Raw genomic sequence first — 25,088 nt, 5'->3', positions numbered from 1 at the left:
CTCCCCATTTTCCAGCGGAGGGACAACAATGGCCGTCTGTCAATGTGCAGTAAGTTGTGCTATGCAATCGGAGGGGCTCCCTACCAGATCACAGGCAGCGCGCTGGGCTTCTTTCTCCAGATCTACCTGCTGGATGTGGCCCAGGTGAGTGAGATGGGATTCAAACGGAACCAATGACATCACAAAGTCCCCATCAGACCAACTCCTTGAAATTTGCAGTTGTCTAAACATGCTCAAAACTTATTTTGTTTTACCCTTTAGTGTGTGTACTTTACTGTATTTATACTTGAAAAGCTTCTCAAGATGACTTTAAGGGCAAGGCCAAAGATCTGGTATCATTTTAACAGACTTTGGCATGACTCATCTAGTGAAGCAAATTAATTCTGACTCGCACTGCTTTGCTTTGTCATTCAATTAGCAAGTGATAGACTGTACACTGTGCTCACTGTAGTGCTCTCACTGAATACAACTCTTTCAACCAGTGAGCTAATGAGCTCATTGGAATGGACTTAAACACCACATTGTTCAGATGGTAATGTTGCCAATGTGGCCTGGCCATGTATCATTTCTTAACATGACCTTGGCAACTTTTCAAATATTGTCTTAGTCATCTTGTTGCTAAGATGCAATCCAACTGAGTTATGCCTCTGTTTTATTTCTGTTTCGATAGCCACTCTTTGTTCTGTGAGGAGAGGTGATGGCTGATGTCTGTGATTGTAGTGGTCTGACAGACAATGACTCAAATTATTTATATTCTACCCCCCCCCCCCACACACACACACCTTATTTATCTCCCTTTATCTTTGTCTCTCCATAGCTGGACCCATTATATGCCTCTATCATCTTGTTTGTGGGCCGGGCCTGGGATGCAGTGACGGACCCAACGGTGGGCTTCCTGGTTAGTCGGAGCAGATGGACCAGGTGTGGCCGGATGATGCCCTGGTAGGTGCCTCTGCCTCGGTCACCCAGCGGACATATTACAGTAGGCAGGAATGAAAGAGGAGAGGAAATTAGATTTTTTTTAACGCAAAACCTCTCGTCACGACTAGAGGGAAAACAGTAGTTGTAATTGAAATATGGGCGGCAATCGTGACAACGACGCTGAGGTGGAACAGTTTGAATAGAGAGATCAGGCTGTCACTGAATCGCAGTGATATGCCTAATTTGCTCTCTATTTTACATCAGTCGCTACCAACTCTATTACTCTATCTTTATCTGCTGTTGGCCATTGTCCGTCTAAGGTTGTTGTAGCTTTTACCTTCTCATCTGGGTGCAAACCAGGATAGACTGGAACAAGGCTGTCTTATTTAGCTCCAGAGGACCTCATTTAGTTCTGGAATGCCCAGGTGCTTTTTGCTTTGTTGTTCTGTGCTGGCACTGGATGTTTCCACCAAAGGCTCTGAGTACTTTGAAGCCTGTGCCCATAGAAATAGATTTCTAATTCTTTGCTTGTGCCCCAGATGCCTTAAGCGAGACTAAGCCTAGTGGTGGGTGACATACACTACCAGTCAAAAGTTTGGACACACCTACTCATTCAAAGGTTTTTCTTTATTTTTACTATTTTTCTACATTGTAGAATAATAGTGAAGACATCAAAATTATGAAATACCACATATGGAATCATGTAGTAACCAAAAAGGTGTTCAACAAATCAAAATATATTTGATCTTTTAGATTCCTCAACGGTCTTGAAGGAGTTCCCACAGATGCTGAGCACTTGTTGGCTGCTTTTCTTTCACTCTGCGGTCCAACTCATCCCAAACCATCTCAATTGGGTTGAGGTTGGGTGATTGTGGAGGCCAGGTCATCTAATGAGGCACTCTATTACTCTCCTTCTTGGTCAAATAGCCCTTACACAGGCTGGAGGTGTGTTGGGTCATTGTCCTTTTGTAAAACAAATTATAGTCCCACTAAGCTCAAACCAGATGGGATACTGCTCGACCGAGGGACCTTAAACTACAGAATGTTGTGGTAGCCATGCTGGTTAAGTGTGCCTTGAATTCTAAATATATCACAGACAGTGTCACCAGCAAAGCACCCCACACCATCTCACCTCCTCCTCCATGCTTCACGGTGGGAACCACACATGCAGAGATCATCCATTCACCTACTCTGCTTCTCACAAAGACACGGCAGTTAGAACCAAAAATCTAAAATTTGGACTCATCAGACCAAGGGACAGATTTCCACCAGTCTAATGTCCATTGCTCGTGTTTCTTGGCCCAAGCAAGTCTCTTCTTATTATTGGTGTCCTTTAGTAGTGGTTTCTTTGCAGCAATTTGACCATGAAGGCCTGATTCACGCAGTCTCCTCTGAAGAGTTGATTTTGAGATGTGTCCGTTACTTGAACTCTGAAGCATTTATTTGGGCTGCAATTTCTTAGGCTGGTAACTCTAATGAACTTATTGTCTGCAGCAGAGGTCATTCTGGGTCTTCCTTTCCTGTGGCGGTCCTCATGAGAGCCAGTTTTGTCATAGCACTTGATGGTTTTAGCAATTGCACTTGAAGAAACTTTCAAAGTTCTTGAAATATTCCACATTGACTGACCTTCATCTCTTAATGGACTGTCATTTCTCTTTGCTTATTTGAGCTGTTCTTGCCATAATATGGACTTGGTCTTTTACCAAATAGGGCTATCTTCTGTATACCCCCTACCTTTTCACAACACAACTGATTGGCTCAAACGCATTGAGATGGAAAGCAATTCCACAAATGAACTTTTAAGAAGGCACACACTCTGATACAAGGAGATATTGACCTTTTGTGGTTGCAATTCATATTTGGCATAATACTGTGACTTGCTAGGAATGGCATCGATAAAGGAGGTTTATTCATGGTGGTAACAACTGGATTTACTTGATATCTTAAGACCCTGGGCATGTGACGTACAATAGTCTGCCTGGTGTGCCTGAGCTGCAAGTGTAGAGGGAGAAAGCCGGCATCACCCTCTCTGATTGGTCCAGCCCTCAACACACCACTAGATTTAGGCCAATGGGTGTGTGTCTGTGTGTGTGTGAGATGGCAGTTGGGGAGTGGGCTGGCTGATTTAGAGAGAGGTTACCGCAGGTCAAGTAGAGGGGAGATTATTGGCTGAATGTCAATGAGGTCATTGTTAGGTTTCTGGTCTGTATAAACCACTACAAATCCCCCAGCGAATTCTTATCAGAGCCTGAACACAGACAAGGAGATGCATCACTTAACTAAACCTTGACTAAAGCTATTTCCCCTTCTGAATGCCTCTGCCTTTTTAATTAGCGCTATTAGTGGAATAGGTTTTTCCCAGAATTGTATTACCGAGTCATAAACAGCCTGTGGAATTCTAGACCTCTCTAGAATGTGAATATTGTTGTCATAAACAGTGAAAATAGACAGCCTTCCTCTTACTTCCATGTAGCCGCCTGCCAGACAGACGGATAGCTGAGTAATTCATTTATCAGATCGGATGTCACAAAAATAACATCAAATTGTTGTAATAGAGAAAACACAGTTCTCTTAATGGACTCTGATAAGTACTTTAATAGTCTCTCTCCCTGAAGTATTAGGAGCTTGATAAGTCAATGTTGACCTAACTTGAAGAAGCACAGTAATGTTTCTCACAGACAGGTGGTGATCAAGTCTGTTTGCAGAATAAAACCTTGAGCCTTTTCCTCTTGTCCTGCCTACGTAGTTGTGTAGCTAGGGCGTCACCTCAAGGTCATTGGTGTGGGGCTGCTGTCGTGCTCTTGCTGTGAGCTTTGTGTATTCAACCATAGTGACAGTGTACAAAACACAGACAATCTAGGAGATATCTGACCTCTATTTCCAGTCAGATCAGTCTATTGACTCTTATTAACCCCATTCAGTCAGCCCATGTACGCTAAGGAAGCAGACAGAGGGTGCTTATATGGTGCTTCCCCAGTTCAGTGGATGTTGGCTACAGAGAGGATTGCCACTCCCATTGACTGGCCATGCGTGAGTGGGGTCGACATGTGTCGTGTAACATAAACAAACACGCATTTTCAGTTCAATGAGATGATAGTCCCCCTGGGGACTGTAGGCTCAAACACAGAGGACTGATGGAAAGAAACATGACCTATTACAAAGATATTGTTGTACAGTATTAATGTTGTTGTAGTAATTAATACACTTGGCAGATGAGCATGTAATGTTACAGTGACTGCTGTTCTCAACTGTGTATTTTGCTGAGACCAGTGAGGGGCTGAGACGAACACCCACTGCCCTGCTGGCATAGAAATGTCTCAGTCAGTAGATACTTGTCTCCAAAATACCATTCCAGCAATGCCCCCAAAGTCTATTTTTTTGAGCTGACTTGTCTTCTGGAAACCCAGTAGTGGATCCATAGTTCTCTATGGTTGCTACTCTAGCTGGAATGGATTGGTCTGCTTTTCAGGTGGATTGTGTGATTGTGGCTGTAGAGTGGGGTGAGGCAGGGTCAGTATGGTGCCCCCATAAGTACAGCCCACCACAGTCTCCCTGGTGACACAGTGAACAGAGAAAGGCCCCACTGAGCCCATTCTGAGCCCATTCTCTACACACAGCCCCAAACAACAGATAATTAAGGGATTATTCACAAATACCTGCTTTCAATGAAAAGAAAGAAAGAAAGAAAGAAAGAAAGAAAGAAGTGTGGATGTGAGAAAGAGAGGGGGTTCAAGTTAGTTACTTTACAGAGTTTAAAAATCTCAACCCTGTGCAGATGATGTAAGTTAGTGACCCAAACTCTGCTACCACTACTGCCATCACTACCAAGTGTCACACAGGTGTCACTAATTTACGTCATCTGGCTGGGACTCATGGAAATCATAATTGTGAGAAGAAATATTCACTTCTTCAATACAAAAATTGTGTTTGTATAATATTTCACTATACATTTCTGGTCACAGAGATGAAATAGACCTACTCAAACACCCACCCATTTTAAATGCTCATCCATCATTACATTGTATTGATACTCTCCTGTTTTTCCCTCAGGATCCTCATCTCCACTCCGTTTGCAGTGCTCACCTACTTCCTGATCTGGTATGTCCCTCCGGTGGAGCAGGGGAAGGTCCTGTGGTACCTGGTCTTCTACTGCCTCTTCCAGTCTCTGCAGACGGTCAGTCTCGCCTCTACACAGTCTCTTGTTTTATTGATAAGAAGGGGCACATGTTACAATACATTGTTACTCAATCCCTATTGATTGTTACTGTAATGTGGTTTCATGGTTATTGTGCCAGCAATGCTGATGTTTTTTTTCTGTGTGCAGTGCTTCCATGTGCCGTACTCAGCGCTCACCATGTTCATCAGCATGGACCAGAAAGAGAGGGACTCTGCCACTGCCTACCGTATGTCAACCTGGACATCTTTACGGTTATGTAGCATCTCATGTAGTTGTAATGTAAGGTCTTCATTCTGCTCTTTCTCACTCTCCCCATCCCACTCTCTTGTTCAGGTATGACAGTGGAGGTGCTGGGAACAGTGGTTGGCACAGCAATCCAGGGGCAGATTGTGGGCGGGGCGATCGCCCCCTGTCTCCCAGGTGACCTGGATGTCCTTGACAACGGTAACTCCACACTGCTGGGGTCAGACTTCAACATCACCCACATCTCCCTAGATGAAACGGTGAGTGGGGGACCCTAGGGATGTCATGTTGTATAACATGGCATAACACTGTTATAGCAACGTTAGAAGTGGAATGTGCCCCTACCCCTGCTCCTCCTGTCCCCCTAACAGAAACAAGCCTACCTCATCGCCTCAGCAGTCATCTGTACCATGTACGTTCTCTGTGCTGCAGTCCTGTTCCTGGGAGTCAGAGAGCAGGAAGGTGGGAATTGATTAATTGATTTTATTTTAAATTTTTGTCTCTTATCAGAATATCTTTACAATGACGTACTTCAAACAAAGTTTTTTTTCTCATATTTAGAGTAGGAAAGATTTCTGTTTGTTATCCACAAGCAAACTTTTCCACTTTCTCTCAACCCGCAAATGTTCCAAGAATTATTTTGTTATAAGTAACTAGAAGAGGGACATATTTTGGCAGTCTGTAAATGCCATGGATGAGGGATAAGAAATAATATCAGATAAGTCTTCTTCAGCTGATGTTTGGCACAGTGCACCTAATCAGATTTAATCGCCAGCTTTGTTTTGGTCCTAGAGTGTGGGCGTCTGAAGACAGAACCCATGTCGTTCTTTGAGGGCGTGAGGATGGTGATGGGATATGGGCCGTATGTCAAACTGGTCATGGGATTCCTCTTCACCTCGCTGGCTTTCATGGTGAGTCACACTCAGAGATGGGCTACAGTTAAGCACACACATAAACAACCAAACAAACAATTCTTTATGACTAGCTATAGGGTGTGTAACCTTGGTGTTTAGTTTTCTTTATGTATATTAGACCTACTTCCTGTTCATTCAGTTTGAGGTGTATTATATTGATCTCTTCCTGGCAGCTCCTGGAGGGGAACTTTGCCCTGTTCATCACCTACACCCTGGGCTTTAGAAATGACTTCCAGAACATTCTGCTGGTCATTATGGTGAGTGTAGTCTATTATTCTCTGAGAACCCCCACCCCCCTCCCCCCCCCCACCCTCCTGTTTTTGTTTTTTCTTCACGCAAGGAGACATGTTGCCATGGGGATGAGAGGGCACATTTTTGGGGTTAGAGGTGTTGTTGTTGTGGCCCCTGGGAACCTGTCCCCCTCTCACACACTCCATCGGTGAGAGAAAGGAGCACAGAGGGGTCTTTGTTGCCCAGGCGATCTGTCAGCACCACCATGGGAACCCTCGCTTTTCTATTCTGCACCGTCGCCTCTATCTGCCTGAGTAGGATCTAGAGCTGCCCTGCCCTGCCCTGGCTCGGCTACTGGAGCAGGAGATGTCACCAGATCTGTTTGTCTTAGCCAAATCCTCAAACTGCCATACATGCAAGACTAGGTCTTTAGATGCTGCTGGTTTTGGTCAGCACTGATGAATTGTTTGATATTTCCCATAGTGATAGTTGCTCAGCCACTCGCTAATCCTTGTGTGATCATTTGACACACCGGTTGACCACACCTCTATAAGAGTTCAGGGGTCATGTACCCCCAGCAGGGTTAAATAAAGGGCCCTTTCACATTGTCCTTCTCCCATGACCTTTTAGCCCATCGGTCAGTCTGACCTATTCTGTTCCCACATTGCGCAGAGAAGTATTTCTATTCATTTTTATGGAAATTGTTTAAAAGTTAAATATCTTCATGCTCTTCTTTGGTGTTTTATTTCTAGCTCTCTGGGACTTTGTCCATTCCATTCTGGCAGTGGTTCCTGATCCGATTCGGGAAGAAGACTGCCGTCTACATTGGCATCACGGTGAGTAGTGCGTGTTGGTGTGGAGTTTCATGCTGTGTTATGGAACTCTCTCTCATGCCTCATTTCATGTCTATCCTATGTGTCTCTCTCTGCAGTGGGCAGTGCCCTTCATGATCCTGATCGTCTGCATAGAAAGCAGTCTCATTGTGGCCTATGTGGTCTCTGTGGCTGCAGGAGTCAGTGTGGCTGCAGCTTTCCTCCTACCTTGGTAAACAGACTACTGAATGTACCTCAGCACACCCACCTATAGATTATCTCCAGTGTCTCTTTACTTTTATCCAGTCTGTGGTGCGGCTTGCCTTTTGGTATCCATTCACATATTTCCTTGTTTCTCAGGTCAATGCTTCCAGATGTGGTGGATGATTTCAAAGTGAAGAATCCAGACTCTAGTGGCCACGAGGCCATTTTCTACTCCTTCTATGTCTTCTTCACCAAGTTTGCCTCAGGAATATCCCTCGGCATCTCTACTCTCAGTCTAGAGTGAGTTTGTTTTTCTCTCTTGCAGGTATTGTACATGACAAACTGACTTTGCAAAAACTTAGCATGTTGACAAATTAATGAGCTTAGTTTGAAATCTAACTGTATTTTGCATTTCCTAAAAGTTTGAAACACACTACATCACCAAAAGTATGTGGACAACTTCTCCTCGAACATCTCATTCCAAAATTATGGGCATTAAAAAAATCTTACATACATACACAGTTGAAGTTGGACGTTTACATACACCTTAGCCAAATACATTTAAACTCAGTTTTTCACAATTCCTGACGTTTAATCCTAGTAAAAATTCCCTGTCTTAGGTCAGTTAGGATTACCACTTTGTTTTAAGAATGTGAAATGTCAGAATAATAGTAGAGAATGATTTATTTCAGCTTTTATTTCTTTCATCACTTTCCCAGTGTGTCAGAAGTTGACATACTAATTGAGTGTATTTGGTAGCATTTTCTTTAAATTGTTTAACCTGTGTCAAACATTTTAGGTAGCCTTCCAAAAGCTTCCAACAATAAGTTGGGTGAATGTTGGCCCATTCCTCCTGACAGAGCTGGGGTAACTGAGGCAGGTTTGTAGGCCTCCTTGCTCGCACACACTTTTTCAGTTCTGCCCACAAATTTTCTATAGGCTTGAGGTCAGGGCTTTGTGATGGCCACTCCAATACCTTGACTTTGTTGTCCTTGAGCCATTTTGCCACAACTTTGGAAGTATGCTTGGGGTCATTGTCCATTTGGAAGACACATTTGCGACCAAGCTTTAACTTCCTGTCTGATGTCTTGAGATGTTGCTTCAATATATCCACATAATTTCCCTCCAAACATAACGATGGTCATTATGTCCAAACAGTTGTTTGTTTCATCAGACCAGAGGACATTTCTCCAAAAAGTACGATCTTTGTCCCCATGTGCAGTTGCAAACCAGTCTGGCTTTTTTATGGTGGTTTTGGAGCAGTGGCTTCTTCCTTGCTGAGCGGCCTTTCAGGTTATGTCGATATAGGACTCATTTTACTGTGGATATAGATTATTTTGTTCCTGTTTCCTCCAGCATCTTCACAAGGTCTTTTGCTGTTGTACTGGGATTGATTTGCACTTTTCCCACCAAATTACGTTCATCTCTAGGAGACAGAACGCGTCCCCTTCCTGAGCGGTATGACACTGCGTGGTCCCATGGTGTTTATACTTGCATACTATTGTTTGTCAGATGAACGTGGTACCTTCAGGCATTTGGAAATTGCTCCCAAGGATGAACCAGACTTTTTTTCTGAGGTCTTGGATGACTTCTATTGATTTTCCCATGATGTTAACTAAAGAGGCACTGAGTTTGAAGGTAGGCCTTGAAATACATCCACAGGAACATCTCCAATTGTAACGGTATTCTAGGTGAGAAGGAGAGTCGGACCAAAATGCAGCGTGTAGATTGCGATCCATGTTTAATGAACGAACGTAAAACACGAATCAATAACAAACACTACAAAACAAAGAACTTAACGAAAACCGAAACAGCCTATACTTGTGTAAACTAACACAGCGACAGGAACAACGACACAGGACAATCACCCACGACAAACTCAAAGAATATGGCTGCCTAAATATGGTTCCCAATCAGAGACAACGATAAACACCTGCCTCTGATTGAGAACCACTCCAGACAGCCATAGACTTTGCTAGATCACCCCACTAGCTACAATCCCAATACATACACACCAAAACCCCAAGACAAAACACACCACAATGCAAAAACCCCATGCCACACCCTGGCCTGACCCAATACATGAAGATAAACACAAAATACTTCGACCAGGGCGTGACACCAATTGACTCAAATGATGTCAATTAGCCTATCAGAAGCTTCTAAAGGCATGACATCATTTTCTGGAATTTTCCAAACAGTTTAAAGGCACAGTCAGCTTAGTGTATGTAAACTTCTGACCCACTGGAATTGTGATGCAGTGAATTATAAGTGAAATAATCTTGTCTGTAAACAATTGTTGGAAAAATGACTTGTGTCATGCACAAAGTAGATGTTCTAACTGACTTGCCAAAACTATAGTTTGTTAACAAGAAATTAGTGTAGTGGTTGAAAAATGAGTTTAAATGACTCCAACCTAAGTGTATGTAAACTTCCGATTTCAACTGTATCTTTCAACTATGCAGTGATGTTTAACATACAATTTGAATCTATCTAATCAAATAGAACCCACAGATTGCGAGTTGAAGATAAATACTTTTACTAAGAGTATTAGAATATTAATAATTGACTGACTTGTAGTCTCTCCAGATCTCCGAACAGTACTATTTCTAGGGTCAATTTTAGATCACTGTTATGCATTTTCAACCATTCCTGAACCTGAGACCAGAAACAGGCTACCTGAGGGCAATACCAAAACATATGGTCTATTGATTCTGTATCCTCACAACAAAATTTGCTGAGTTTCGATGATTTCATGCCCCAAATACTCAACATGTCGGTGACGAGAATTCTATATAATAATTTTAGCTGAAAAGGTACACTTTCCTATTTATGCTATTTTTATTCCTCTGCAAGTTTTGATCCGCTACATTGGGCAGACAGACCTGTCCCCTACCTCCTCCCGCTGCCACCTGCCTACTTCATTTTTGGGGTAATGCTGTAATCAATTGGTTGTACTCTTGGATTGAGCAGACCTTCCCATACAATTCTGATAACTCCATGAAATACGCAACTCTACCATTACAATTTACAATTTAATTTAAGAACAAAATACCCTTTTCAAAAATCTTTCCCATAAATACAGCTATTTTATCAACCAGCACATTTGAGTTCAGCCATAATATTTGTTCTATCTTTTCAAGGGGATGAAATTGAAATTGTAGCCAGCTGTGCAATGCTTGTTTGGGGCGGCAGGGTAGGCTAGTGGTTGGAGCGTTGGACTAGTAACCAGAAGGTTGCAACTTCAAATCCGCAAGCTGACAAGGTACAAATCTGTCGTTCTGCCCCTGAACAGGCAGTTAACCCACTGTTCCTAGGCCGTCATTGAAAATAAGAATTTGTTCTTAACTGACTTGCCTAGTTAAATAAAGGTAAAATTGTTTGAAAAAGAGAGACACTTTGAAAAAGTATAATTTTCAATTAATCGAAAAGGAGACATGGCAATCTGCACAAAGGCAAAAAGGCAATTTTTAAGCAATGGATGAGCTTTTCTTAGTAGTCTACTTGAGAACCATTTAGGGTTCAAGTAACTTTTGAATAAGTGAAACTTTTAGAGCAGTTTAGTGCTTTTATATTTAATAATCTCAATCCACCCAATTCATTATAGAGATAGGCACACTTTATTTTGTCTGGTTTAGCGTCCCAGATAAAGCAAAATATTTCTTACTCGTATAATTTGAAAAACGAATCATCAGGAGTAGGCAGCGCCATAAGTGAGAACTGAGATATGACTAAGGAGTTAATCAGGGCAATATTTCCATAAATAGACCGGTATTTACTTCCCTATGGTTGCAGGATCTTGTCTATTTTTACTAGTTTTCTATTGAAATTCATTGTGGAGAGCATATATCTTTTGTGATATGAATACCAAGTATGTCCACTTCACCGTCAGTCCATTTTATAGGTAAACTGCAGGGTAATAAAACGTATTTTAAAAGATCCAATATGTAATATTGTACACTTATCATAATTAGGTTTTCGTCCAGAAAAGTTATCTAGATCTTCAATGAGACATTGCAGGGATCTAGTTAACAGACTTAATATAAAACTTGAGTCATCGGCATACATGGACACCTTTGTTTTTAAGCCTTGGATTTCTAATCCTCTAATGTTATTGGACCTGATTTTAATAGCTAGCAGTTCGATGGCCATAACAAATAGATATGGTGACAGCGGACACCGTTGTTTAACTCCTCTTGACAATTCAAAACTCTCTGGGAAGTAGCCGTTATTTACTATTTTACACCTGGGGTTGCTATACATTACGTTTACCCATTTTATAAGGGATTCACCAAAATTGAAAATACCAGACCTGGCTTCTTAGATGTTTCATGATGTTCTATTATTGTCCTGTCAGGATAAACAATACCTGGTAAAACCCTTTTCATTCTGAGTGCTATTCATTTCGCTAGTATTTTTGCATCACAACATTGACGTGTAAGAGGCCTCCAGTTTATTTTACACGGAATCTTTATATTTGCCATCTGGGTCTTGTTTTAATAATAGAGAAATCAGACCTTCCTGCTGAATACCTGACAGACTATCATTTCTATAGGAGTAGTTAAAACAATCTAACAATGGAGCTTTTAGTATATCAAATAATAGTTGATTTTCCTCTACCGGTATGCCATCAAGCCCTCGTTTTTCAGACTGAACGGATTTAATAGCCTCAAAGTTCTGCCTCGGTAATTTGACCTTCGCACTAATCTTTCTGTACATTTGTTAATTTTCCATTTTTTATTTGGAAAGAATTCCTTACCATAATCTTCATTCAGTGGGAGAGGATCAGACGGAAAAGAGAACATCTACTTAAAATATTTACCTTCCTCTTTTAAAATATAATTCGGAGAATCAGTAATGAGTTTCTGCAAATAATTTCTGTTAGCGTTCCTGTGTTGATGAATTTTGTGCAGTTTTCTTCATATTCCATCCAGTTTGCTTTATTTTTTTGTAATAGATTGCATTAGATTGGTCTTGAATAAGTTCCTCAAGTTATTTTTGTTTTTCCTCTAACTTATTTTATCTCTGTAGTATCATTTTATTGCTATCTACCTGTACTATTAGTTAATGTTAGTCTTGTGTCTTTAGCCAGAAACGGCTTTTTTATTATTGATGAATATTGAATTGAATGTCCTCCTGAAGGTACATTTAAAGGTATCCCAACAATAAGTGGATTTGCTGTTCCTATATTATACTGGAAAAATTAAGTAATACATTATTTTGTCTTAGTTAAAAATAAGATGTCCTCCAGTAAACTTTGATTAAATTTCCAATATCTCTGTCAACGTAGAAATTCTATAAGAGTTATGTGAAGGCCAATTAGATGATGATCTGATCGCATTCTGTCTTTTTTAACCTTTGATGCAAGAGAGAAAGAGACAAGAAAGTAGTCAAGACGACCAGCTTGATTAAGTCGCCATGTATATCTCACTAGGTCTGGGGTTTTTTAGTCTCCAAATATCCACTATTTCTAATGTTTCCATAATATATGTGATTTCCTTAAGGGCACGGTGATGATAGTTTGTAGGGTGATTTCCTTTACGGTCCTTTGAGCTACTTAACACTGTGTTATAGTCTCCTACCATAATAATTAGATCATTTGTTGTCTGTAAGTTCAATAAATATTTTCTAAGAAGTATGGATCATCCTGATTTAAACCATATAGATTAATGAGCCAAATCCCTTTTTCGTCCACTTCCATCTTCAAAAAGATCCACCTTCCTTGCAAATCATTCCTAACTATTTTCACATTCAGATCAAAATTTTTGTTAATTAATATCATCACACCTTTTGAGTTCCTTTGCCTATGACAGAAAATTATTTCACCACCCCATTCCCTTTTCCACGCTTCATCTAAAGGATGTAGAATGAGTTTCCTGTAAACAGTATACAGTAAGTTATTGCTTTTCTTTTAGCCACGTAAGGACTGATCTTTTTTTATAATCTGCTAAACTGTTACACTTATAATTGGCTAGACTTATTTGAGCCCTTACCATAACTAGAAACTATTCTCAGTCTAAATTGATCATATTTAATGCTTGTAAAGTTACTGCCATCAGAGGTATTATGACAGTCAAAATTAGAGCTTTCAAATGTTTGATATTTAGAATTCAAAAAATAGGATCACAATATGTTTTATTCCCTTGCCTGCCTGTGAGCCAATGCCACAGATGTTAGAAAATTGAGCCAAGATATTATGTGTGTAGTAAATCTGAGTAAGTTGATGTGTATGATATTGGATGTGATTTAGTGAGAATGTGTACGATGTCTGTAGAAGACTATAATGTGTGATGTCCAAATAAATAACCCCGCCAATGCGTATAGCCTTAATATTAATGAGGATAATTGTAATCCATATCGTATCACCATCATAGTTGAATTATAATTATCTTTAACATCATTGAAAAACACCTTCCAGCATTTCCATAGCAATTGACATTTCACACGATCATGAAAGAGACATTGCATTACTCTAGAGATGGCTTCACTACAGTACAAATGTATTCCGTACAATATGTACAATATATTAAATTATACAACAGTTCTCGACAATAGAGAGGGAGAGTAGAGAGCGGGATCAAGTGTGTAAGTGAACATGTAATTGAGTATGTGTGTGTTCATATCCACTTCAGTGTTTTTACAGTTTTTATATTTTTACAGTTCCCATACTTCCTTTTTTTCGTAACCTGAAATCCCTGTAGAATTTAGTACAGCCATGGTGTTATGGAGCTGTCTCGGAATAGCTGTCCATCTATAAAGAGTTTGTCCACAATGAGAAAGGCACGTGTACCCCTCTCCTTCTGTTGCCTCTGTACAGGATACAGTGTCTTGCGACGTTTGTTTATCTCCCGGGGAAATTGGTCATTGAGACCAAATTTGGTCCCTTTGAGCTCCCTTCCCCTGCTTTTGATCAGTTCCTTTTGTTGGTAGTGTTCAAATTTTGCGATGATCGGTCGGGGACCCTTGGTCTTGTCGCTTCAAGTCTGTTAACACAGTGGAACGCCACCTTGTTTAGTCTCTAGAGGAAGTTTCAAGGCGGATTGCATGAATTGTCTGATCACGCCCTCTGGATTATTGGATGCGTCCTCAGGAATCCCAGAAAATATTAGATTTTTACGCATGCTACGACTTTGTATGTCTAGCAGCAACTCCTTCATCACTCTGTTTTTCCTGAGTAGACAATCCATTTTGGAATCGTGGATTTTTACCTTGGCTGTGAGTGCCTTGTTCTTTCCTTGGAGCATGACAATTTCACTCTGGCTAAACTCCAAACTCCCCCTCAGCCCTGCTACCTCCTCACACAACTTTTCCAATGTTGCATGGATTCCAGCCAGAGCACTAGCCTCTACTTCAACGGTAAGTAAATCGTCCGTGTCTGGTTCGAGTTCTTTTTTGAGGTAGTCGGCTCTTTCCATGATGGAGTATGTTGTTCCTCCATAGCGTAAAGCTGTTGGTACTTCTCGATTTCCCTCAGGATCTCCTTAGTATCCATGTTGGCTCTTTACTGCAACCAGTTGTTTTTCAAATTTTTTAACAATGCGTCTTTCACACGACGACGACAGGTGTCTGTAGTACAGCCATCTAGCACTGTTGTTTGGTTAGCGGTGTTTCCTAGCTGTTAAAAGCTAAACATGTTGCGGAATGCAAAACAAGTTTGGTATTCTTAATTAATAGCGGTTTTGTTTTAATAAAAAATAACAAACTGGGTGTTTTCCAGCATACGGTGTTCAGCTGCCCCTCTCTCTAGTATTGAGTTGGTCCCCCCCTTTGCTGCCGTAACAGCCTCCACTCACAGGTCAGGCACTGATGTTGGGTGATTAGGCCTGGCTTGCAGTCGGCTTTACAATTCATCTCAAAAGTATTTGATGGGTCAAGGCTCTGTGCAGGCAAGTCAAGTTCTTCCACACCGATCTCGACGAACCATTTCTGTATGGACCTCGCTTTGCACATGGAGGCATTGTCATGCTGAAACATGAAAGAGCCTTCCCCAAACTGTTGCCACAAAGTTGGAAGCACATAATTGTCTAGAATGTCATTGTATGCGGTAGCGTTAAGATTTCCCTTCACTGGAACTAAGGGGCCTAGCCCCGAATCAGCCCCAGACCATTATTCCTCATCCACCAAACTTTACAGTTAGCACAGCATTCGGGCAGGTAGCGTTCTCCTGGCATCTGCCAAACCCAGATTCGGCTGTGGACTGCCAGATGGTGAAGATGGCGCCAACGGATTGGGCTGCTGTGCTTCTAGCTCTTAGGAAACTTTGCAGTATTTTGTTTTTTTATGTGTTATTTCTTATATTATTAGCCCAGGAAATGTTTTGTGTTATTACAACCGGGAAGAACTTTTAGATATCAGAGCGGCAGTAACTCACCAGCATTACAACCAGGAATAACTTTTCCGAAATCGGATCTTTTTCCGAAATCGGTTCCAAAACACTGCTGGTGCGATAAAGGTACTCGGAGTGGACTTATCGTACGACTCAGGAGGCACGCACACCACCCACCGCTTCAGAGTATATTACTTGCTAATGTTCAGTCTCTGGATAATAAAGCTAACGGGCTCAGGGCAAGGATTTCCTTCAAAGAGACATCAGGGATGTAACATACTCTGTTATACGGAAACATGGCACTCTCGGGATATACTGTCTGAGTCCGGTCAGCCAGCTGGGTTCTCAGTTCATCATGCAGACAATAATAAATATCTCTCCGGGAAGAATTAGGGCGGGGGTGTATGTTCATGATTAACTACTCACGGTGTAATTGTAACAACATACTTGAACTCAAGTCCATTTGTTCACCCGACGTAGAACACCTCACAATCAAATGCCGACCGTATTATCTCCCAAGAGAATTATCTTCGGTTATAGTCACAGCCGTGTATATTCCCCCTCAAGCCAATACCACAACGGCCCTCAAAGAACTTCACTGGACTTTATGCAAACTGGAAAATGCATATCCCGAGGCCGCATTTTAACAAAGCAAATTTGAGAAAAACATTACTGAAGTTCTATCAACACATTGACTGTAGTACCCGCGCTGCTAAAACACTTGACCACTGCTACTCCAACTTCTGGGATGCCTACAAGGCCCTCCCCTGCACTCCCTTCGGGAAATCTGATCACAACCTCATTTTGCTCCTCCTGTGCTAAGGACTATTCAACGCTGGTCTGACCAATCGGAATCCACACTTCAAGATTGTTTTGATCACGTGGACTGGGATATGTTCTGGGTAGCCTCCGAGATCAACAGAGGAATACACTGATACGGTGACTGAGTTTATCAGGAAGTGCATAGGAGATGTTGTATCCACTGTGACTATTAAAACCTACCCTAACCAGAAACTGTGGATAGATGGCAGCATTCGCGTAAAACTGAAAGCGGCAAGGTGACTGGGAATATGGCTGAATACAAACAGTGTAGTTATTCCTCTAAGGCAATCAAACAGGCAAAAGGTCAGTATAGAGACGAAATTGAGACGCAATTCAACGGCTCAGACAGGTGACGTATATGGCAGGGTCTGCAGACGATCACGGACCACAAAGGGAAAACCAGCCACGTCGAGGACACCGACGTGCTTCCGAACAAGCTAAACACCTTCACCCGCTTTGAGGATAACACAGTGCCACTGACGTGGCCCGCCACCAAGGACTGTGGGCTCTCCTTCTCCGTTGCCGGCGTGAATAAGACGTTTTAAGCATGTTAACCCTCGCAAGGTTGCTGGCCCAAAGGGTGGTGCAGTCTGCCCAACGCATCACCGGGGGAAAACTACCTGCCCTCCAGGGCACCTACAGCACCCGATGTTACAAAGGCCAAAAATATAATCAAGGACAACAACCACCTGAGCCACTGCCTGTTCACCCTGCAGAAGGCGAGGTCAGTACAGGTGCATCAAAGCTGGGACAGAGAGACTAGAAAAACAGCTTCTATCTCAAGCCATCAGATTGTTAAATCGCCAACACTAGCCCCACATAGACTGCTGCCCCATATACATAGACTTGAAAACACTGGCCACTTTAATAATTGGAACACTAGTCACTTTAGTAATGTTTACATATTTTGCATTACTCATCTCATGTGTATATACTGTATTCTATCCTATTCTACTGTATCTTAGTCTATGCCGCTCTGACATTGCTCGTCCAAACATTTATGTATTCTTAATTCCATTCCTTTACTTTAGATTGTGTGTATTGTTAGGTATTACTGCACTGTTGGAGCTACACCCGCAATAACATCTGCATGTGACAAATTTGATTTGATTGATTTGAAGCGTGATTCATCACGCCAGAGAACCCGTTTCCACTGCTCAAGAGTCTAATGGCGGCAAGCTTTACACCACTCCAGACAATGCTTGGCATTGTGTAAAGTGATAGGCTTGTGTGCGGCTGTTCGGCCATGGAAACCCATTCATGAAGCTCCCGACGAACAGTTATTGTGCTGACGTTGCTTCCAGAGGCTGTTTGGAACTCTGTAGTTAGTGTTGCAACTGAGGACAGACGATTTGTGCGCCTACCACTTCGCGCCAGAGCCGTTGTTGATCCTAGATGTTTCCACTTCACAATAACAGCACTTACAGTTGATCGGGGCAGGGCAGAAATTTGACGAACTGACTTGTTGGAAAGGTGGCGTGACCTTGCCATGTTGAAAGTCACTGAGCTCTTCAGTAAGGCAATTCTACTGCCAATGTTTGTCTATGGAGGTTGTATGTCTGTGTCCTCGATTTTACAGACTGAAATAGCCGAATCCAATAATTTGAAGGGGTGTACACATACTTTTGTGTGTATTTTTTATGAAAGGGCCTATGATAACTGCGTTTTTAAAGATTACCTAGCTTAATTTTCTCAATTCACCGGCGCAGTCCTGTGGTGAACAATAACACAATCCACATTCATAATCAAACCAAACTGCATCTTTTATGTTATTTTTATTTTCTTCTCTCCCTGGAAATGTTTTTGCAGCTTTGCCGGCTATGTGACCAGAGGCTGCTCGCAACCCGACGCAGTGAATTTAACGCTGAAGGTGCTGGTCTCTCCTGCTCCTGTTGTTCTGATATTCCTGGGGCTGTTTATATTCAAGACCTACCCCATCGACGAGGAGAGGAGGCAAGGCAACCGGAAACTACTGCAGGAGATGCGGTGAGTTAGACCAAACACGCACACACGATTAGGGCTGATTGAGGCTATCTAAGCCAGACACTCATTGTAATAGAACAGGGTTCATGCAGGACCCAAGCTATTTCCTCCTAAATTAAGTAACCGAGTGCACTGGGGAGCTAAGCGATCCAGTGACCAATCTCTTCACAGGGGGACACTAAACTTAGTTCCGTTCTGGCATCTTTCTCTATACTTCAGCTAAATGCAAAGGACACACTTTAATCCTTAGCCACTCTGCGATAAATAAGTCCTTTGTTTCTAACGCTTGGCTGTGTTCCCATTCTGAAACAGGGCGAGCGATCAGGATTCCGAGACAGAGTCCACAGAGCTTGGGAGCGTTGTATAGGAACCCCCTGGAGAGAAGGGCGACCAACCAAAAGGCCACCGCTGTCCCGCGTGTTTGCAGTGGCAGGCTGGAGTGATGAGGCCACTGGGGAGCCTGGACAGAGTTTGTGAGTTTTGGGTTAAGCTGGACTAACGGAGGAGAAACCACAGACCACACTACTGCTACATGAACACAATGGCCCTCGTCTCCACAGGATTCCACAGGTTACAGAGACCTCTAGTGGACATTTTGAGTCATCGCTCTCTGTAGAGTACCTACTGTACTGTACTATGTATGTGATTCGTGATACTGGTTTATCGGTTTTGTTTGTTTACATGACATACATTAGTTTGGGATTGTTAATCATGCATTTACCCATCAAATTCCAGATTTTATTTAATGAGATGTTTGTCTACCTGAACCAAGGATATTAGGTCAAAGGATGGGAAAGCTTTCTCTGCACTAAAACAATACTTTCCAATCAGCAGGATGGTCCTCCATAGAGGGAGGATTTCAGCATTACTTTTTTGGGGCATATCAGTAACTGCACTGGATTTATATGGTTATTTACAACAACAAAAAATAAACTAATTTCAAGAGGATAGTACTCCTCTTTAGGGATGTGGAGAGCACATAACTATTACAATCTTATCCACTGGAATTACATTTGTGTCTCATGGGGAAAAGAAACAAGGAACCTTGTAAAAGAAACTCTAACCTTAATGAACTCATTAACATTGCCAATAATGTGTCTAGATTTCAGACTTACTATAGCTAGGCTAGCTGATTTTCCACCTTATAATTACTGGCTTAACAGCGCGGATTGTAGAGTTGTACTTTGTAAACCTTGTTGTCGCAATAAGATTTTCTGTACAAGTTTGAACTAAATTCTATTTTGTCAAAGTTGTTTCTCCCCCACGATACTAAGACTTTCCTTAAAAAGATGTCTTTCTTGGTGAGTCCAAAGGCTAGTGGGGAGACTAACAACTTATCTCACGCCTAACTTAATGTTTGATGCCTTCAACTGTATGTACATCTTAGAGGCCATCTTGGCCCAAAGCACAGAATCTTCACTAACTATTTAAAACTAGTTATGTTTCGATGAAAGCACACAGTACTAATTTGGTAATAATCATTGCAGATAATCAAATTCTATATACACTCGTCTGAATATGGATGTTTACATTTTGTGTGTGTGCACACAGTATATTACTAAACCCCCACACACACGTTGTATGATCATCAGAATGATTAGTTGACTGTCAACACATGATAGGCTTAATTTGTTTCTCATATTATTTAGAAGTATTTTCTAAAGATAATGTGTCAGTTGAGGCTGTGTCCTGATCTTATGGTGTGTGCAATGTGACCAACAATCAGTTTTTTAATGTCTGTACTCTTGTTATGAATATTTTTGATCAGACCAAAGCCAAGTTTTCTATTTTATCAGACAAATCAAAATTCAGAACTCAAATGTTTTTTACTCTTGAATGTCTCAAGTATAAGTACTGTAATATTGAACAACCTTGACAAATCCTAAGCAGTATCTAGATATCTAAAAACAGAGTATTTTCTTTTGGTAGTAGCCTACAATGGGTACATAACCTCTTAGATGTAAAATCCCCTATTTAGGTGACCTGCGTGGTGGTTCTGGGACATTTATGCTTGTAAATTGATCTGTGAACACCGTAGATCGAAATGACTTGCATTGAGCGATGGCCCTTGTTCCCAGAAACACAGTGGCCTGTGCGACATAGGATGTGAAATCTGAAACCACTAGAAGCTGGGATGTCTCTCCTACCATTTCATTCGCTCTTCTGAGTGTCCAACTCCTGCCTGAACCCTACATCACAGCCACTGACAAAGCACGTACCTGCCATCCTTACATCGTAGTGCAGCAGGAGACAGTGGTTTCATCACTATAGCACATCCAGACATCGATTTATAGCTATTAATCTAAAATAATTCATAGATTTTAAACCAGTACACTGTCATAGATGTAAGATGAAAGGCGCTTTCCTAATGAGTTCAGGAAGCCAAGCTAGAGCTCTGTGTGATCACAGCTGTGGGGCAGAGAGACCTTTAGAAAATATGCACAGTTTCTCACACTAAACATACAAATATGTATTTTACAGTTAAAAGGAAGGTAAAATCTTAGTCCTTGGTTTTATAATTTGATTATACTGTATAAAGCATATGTCATTTCAAGCTTTATTCATTCGGTTTTGTTGAATAGTAAATGTCAGAAAATTACGTAGTTTCAGCAAAAATTTACTTGAGCTTGTGTCCTCAAAAGGGACTACACCTCAGCATTTAATTTATATATTTTTTTAATTTCCAGAAAGTTGAGATTTTAACATTTTCTTGGAGTATGCAGCATTATTAGTTATCGTTTATGGTCCTTGCATGATGAATAATTACTTTTGGGGATTATGCAGATTACATTTTAGATTACATTAAGAGGTTTTTAAGAGTTTTCTCCAATGTGCTCCTCACTCCAGTATGGTGCTGTTTTGGTGTACATGTTTTGTGTATATATTGTTTGTAAATTGTAAATATGTTTGAAACTGGATAAAGTTTACAGCACTGACAGCTGCTAAAAAATATGTACAATAATAAAATGACATTGGTGTAACTCAGGAATTATTTCTGACAGAGTTTGAAATGTAAAGACAGTAATATTTTCAGACATACTGTCACTTGTCCTGACAGAACAATGTTTTTCTTTCTGCAAAAGTTGAAAAGACATGCCAATATTTCAGACATTCCTTTCTTCTCAGCTAATTGCACTCAATTAACTCTAAAAGGGCTGACCCCACATCCAATACCTAAAAGATGCATCCTTCATTCCATCATTCGTTCCAATCACTGACCTCACATGACTGGATTGGTTTAATGGAACTCATACTTTCAGGTACAATCATGTTAGATCAGTGATTGTGCATTTATCAAGGAAGGAAGGAAGGACTCAAGCAAGGGTGTATTTCTTACATATTGGAACATCGTCCCAGTTCTGCCTACCTAATGACAAATCACCTCAAGCTGTGTTCGGTATAGAGGACACCCGTGTCTACAGAAAGGTGGAAAACGAAACATCACATTTCTTGCGATGAAAATAAAGTGGTGGCTCTGTATTTTATGGAGAGTATTTTCACTTAGTATTGCAATATCTACATCGGGTATTTATGGGTCTCCGTCTGTTTCACGTCCAGTTGGCAGGAGAAAAATCCTCAAACTGGGCACATCACAAGGCGTTGGTGACTTGCTTACAGCCCACCTATCATCCACAGCAAACAGAAAATCAAGCCCGAGGATACTCTCTCACAGTATCTCATTCAGAACACCCCAACTCACACCAGCGCCTGTAAGGATATATTCTTCTCCACCACCCGAGATCCAGCGCCCTACGCTTCTCGATAGGCCTGTACCAAAGTCTCAACGTGATTTTGCTACGCTTCCGGACGTTTCGGTTACGTGTTCCAGTGGTGACTTCGTGGTCCGGGTCAAACGGAATTTTTATGGTTTTGAGGCCGACACAGATGAGTTGACGCTGGGAAGCACCTGCAAGAGTAACGGTGTTCTCATGCCTTATGGTGACTTGCTCTTCTCGTATCCATTGATGGAGTGTGATGGCAAACGGCAGGTAAGATTGTTGAAGGTGATTAAACTGATAGTCTTGTTGGAGTTAACGTTCTTGCTTGTATGAAATTATAACATTTTAATCTCATCACTGACAGATGCCACCGGGTTATCTCATCTATACATTTGTGCTCCATTACACGCCTCTGACCTGGTTCCCACGCAGAGCGCATCGCTTTAACGTGCAGGTCGAGTGTCGGTTTCAAAGGTTAGTCGCCACATAATTGAATGATGCGGCTATATCCACAATATCACTATAAACCGATAAACCATATCCTTCTGCACAGGTATCATCATGTTTATCAGCTGGTGGTGCGCCCTACGTGGGAAACACACACCGTGCTTAAAAAGCTAAAGGGGCGCGTTAACTTTCGAATCCAGCTGATGGACGGTGAGGATAATGTTGTGGTTGGTTATGAGTGGATCAAGATTGAATTGATTTTTATAATCACTTTTAATGCAAACCAGTTGTGACATGTTTTTACATATTCAGCAATATGTCTTTTGTTTCATGTCTTTTAGATGCATGGGCCATGCCAGCCAAGTCCCAGGTGTACATGCTGGGACAGACCATTAATTTCCAGGTTTCTGCACTTAATCTATCCCATGGAGGAAAGCTTTTCATCAACCACTGCTATGCCACAACATCTAAAGACTCCAAGACATCCCTCAAGTTCACTGTCATTGACAACTTTGGGTATGTACGCATGGAGAACAGAGATTCCTTTGGGTTGCACCTGATAAGGACTTGGTTAGGAGGAATATAAACCTACACATTACGCTGACCTGAGTGTAAACTCCTTGTTCTCTGATCCACAGCTGCATGCAGGAGAGCCAGAAGAACCCTGGTGGCTCTCAGTTTGTCTCCCCCAGGACTGATGACACCCTCCGGTTCTTCCTCAGTGCCTTCCAGTTCACCTCTGACCCAGACACACCGGTGAGTATGGGAGACTTGTACCCTATCATTGAATCTCAATCACTCTGGACTTTTCTGTTGCATGTATGCATATTAACAGGGCTGTTTATTGTAAATAAGCAAACTAATTGCGGCCTTTGAGCAATAAAATAATTGACATTCATTTTTCAATTTCCTTTATCAGAGTTCATCTTTTCATCTCCTCTAGGTCTTCCTTCACTGTAAACTGCATGTGACGACAGAGGAAGCTGGCCCCATACACAAGTCTTGCACCTACCAAGAGAACAGGTATGCTGGTAGGAGTAAAATGTTGCACTGTGGGAAATGTAGTCTGCTCTTGAACTTACTTCCTCCTTGCACTCAAGACCTTTACACCCCTAACACTTGCCTTTTTGTACTGACTTTGCTGATGGCGGCTTTGAGAAGTTTTACTTACTATGTCTGAGATGTGGTTGTTGTTGTACCAAGCAATCTTAAGTTGAATATCATAACTGCAAATCACTCTGGATCAGAGAGTTTGCTAAATTACAAATATAAGTAGTCTCTTTGATTCCCCTTCTGTAGGTGGAAAGCTGTCATGGGAGAGGATTCCATCTGTGACTGCTGTGACTCCAAATGTGTGACACCGAAACCCAGAAGATCCATGGTGAAGGGTAAGTGACTCAACCTAACCCATAATCACTGGTTTGGGTATACAGCACTGACATCTCCCTTGTGCTCAAATAGGCCATGGTGATGAGGCCTCCAGTAGTGATGACACTTCTAACCTGTTGATTTCCATATCCTGTAGGGTTTGCCAGCAGCGGGCCTCTACTGCTCTTAGATCAGCCATCCGCACCAAAGGGTGGTTTCCCACCAGTCAGTCCCTCACTAGTTGAAGACACTGTCTGGTTTGAGACCAAAATGGATGAGTTTGACAACCCAGATCTACTGGAAACCATTGACGTGGAGAAGTATCGTGATAAGGAAGAGGGTTATACTCGTTCCAAGGAGGATGAATCAGTGCCGTTGGAGGGTGAGGAGTCAGTGGTTCAGACTGTGTTTAGAAAGGGGGAGATATTTGAGGGCATACAGGGGTCAGGTGTGAGGGATTCAGAGTTGATAAGGGGAGAGGGGTCAGGGTTTAGAGCTGAGGGGACAGGGTTGCGACTAGAGTTTCCATGGGAGAGGGCAGAGTTGAGAGAGCGGAATCCATGGGAAAGTAAGGGATCCGTGTTGACCGAGGAGGGCTCCATTGAAAGGCAATGGATGCATCCACAGGAGGAGTCCTCCCTGGGATCAGAGATGGGGGGAAAGTCTGTATCACAGGAAGAGGTGGTTTCACAGTCCATGAAGGAATGGGGATTTGGGGTGGGTGAGGTGCAACCACTTGTGATTCCTGAGGATGAGGGGAAGGAAGGAAGAGTGGAGTCTGGGGAAACAGATGAGGATGACAAGACGTTTCCACTCTTCTCTGAGACTGGTGAGGAGATCATTAGTGATTTTGACGGGCTGGTAGAGTCCGGGATTGACGGTGGGAAAGACTTGCCCAGGGTTTGGCATTTCAAGTGGTGA

The 25,088-nt window shown here is 41.9% G+C and overlaps 2 protein-coding genes across 3 annotated transcripts in view; both read left to right on the top strand.

Moving 5' to 3' along the window:
* The window catches only part of LOC139375286 (sodium-dependent lysophosphatidylcholine symporter 1-B-like), a 24,692-nt gene extending 3,070 nt beyond the window's left edge, over nt 1-21,622 (top strand). For both annotated transcript variants that reach the window (XM_071116917.1, XM_071116916.1), the window contains exons 2-14: nt 16-144; nt 818-942; nt 4,972-5,095; nt 5,246-5,324; nt 5,432-5,601; nt 5,713-5,803; nt 6,134-6,252; nt 6,429-6,512; nt 7,239-7,322; nt 7,418-7,530; nt 7,659-7,802; nt 18,460-18,636; nt 18,946-21,622. In XM_071116917.1, the coding sequence (XP_070973018.1) occupies nt 43-144; nt 818-942; nt 4,972-5,095; nt 5,246-5,324; nt 5,432-5,601; nt 5,713-5,803; nt 6,134-6,252; nt 6,429-6,512; nt 7,239-7,322; nt 7,418-7,530; nt 7,659-7,802; nt 18,460-18,636; nt 18,946-19,000 (1,467 nt within the window). In that variant the 5' untranslated portion in view covers nt 16-42 and the 3' untranslated portion in view covers nt 19,001-21,622. The remainder of the gene's footprint in view (nt 1-15; nt 145-817; nt 943-4,971; nt 5,096-5,245; nt 5,325-5,431; nt 5,602-5,712; nt 5,804-6,133; nt 6,253-6,428; nt 6,513-7,238; nt 7,323-7,417; nt 7,531-7,658; nt 7,803-18,459; nt 18,637-18,945) is intronic.
* On the top strand, nt 19,923-25,088 carry LOC139374500 (zona pellucida sperm-binding protein 3-like). Its single transcript, XM_071115505.1, has 9 exons — nt 19,923-19,934; nt 22,374-22,622; nt 22,717-22,826; nt 22,906-23,009; nt 23,141-23,315; nt 23,438-23,555; nt 23,743-23,822; nt 24,099-24,187; nt 24,325-25,088. Exons 1-9 carry the CDS (start codon nt 19,923-19,925, stop codon nt 25,086-25,088), a joined length of 1,701 nt encoding a protein of 566 aa, XP_070971606.1.

Source organism: Oncorhynchus clarkii, chromosome 19 (genome assembly GCF_045791955.1).
Source record: "Oncorhynchus clarkii lewisi isolate Uvic-CL-2024 chromosome 19, UVic_Ocla_1.0, whole genome shotgun sequence".
In the NCBI taxonomy this organism is placed as follows: domain Eukaryota; kingdom Metazoa; phylum Chordata; class Actinopteri; order Salmoniformes; family Salmonidae; genus Oncorhynchus; species Oncorhynchus clarkii.
The sequence above is the reverse complement of the archived record's forward strand: the minus strand, read 5'-3'. Positions and strand labels throughout refer to the sequence as shown.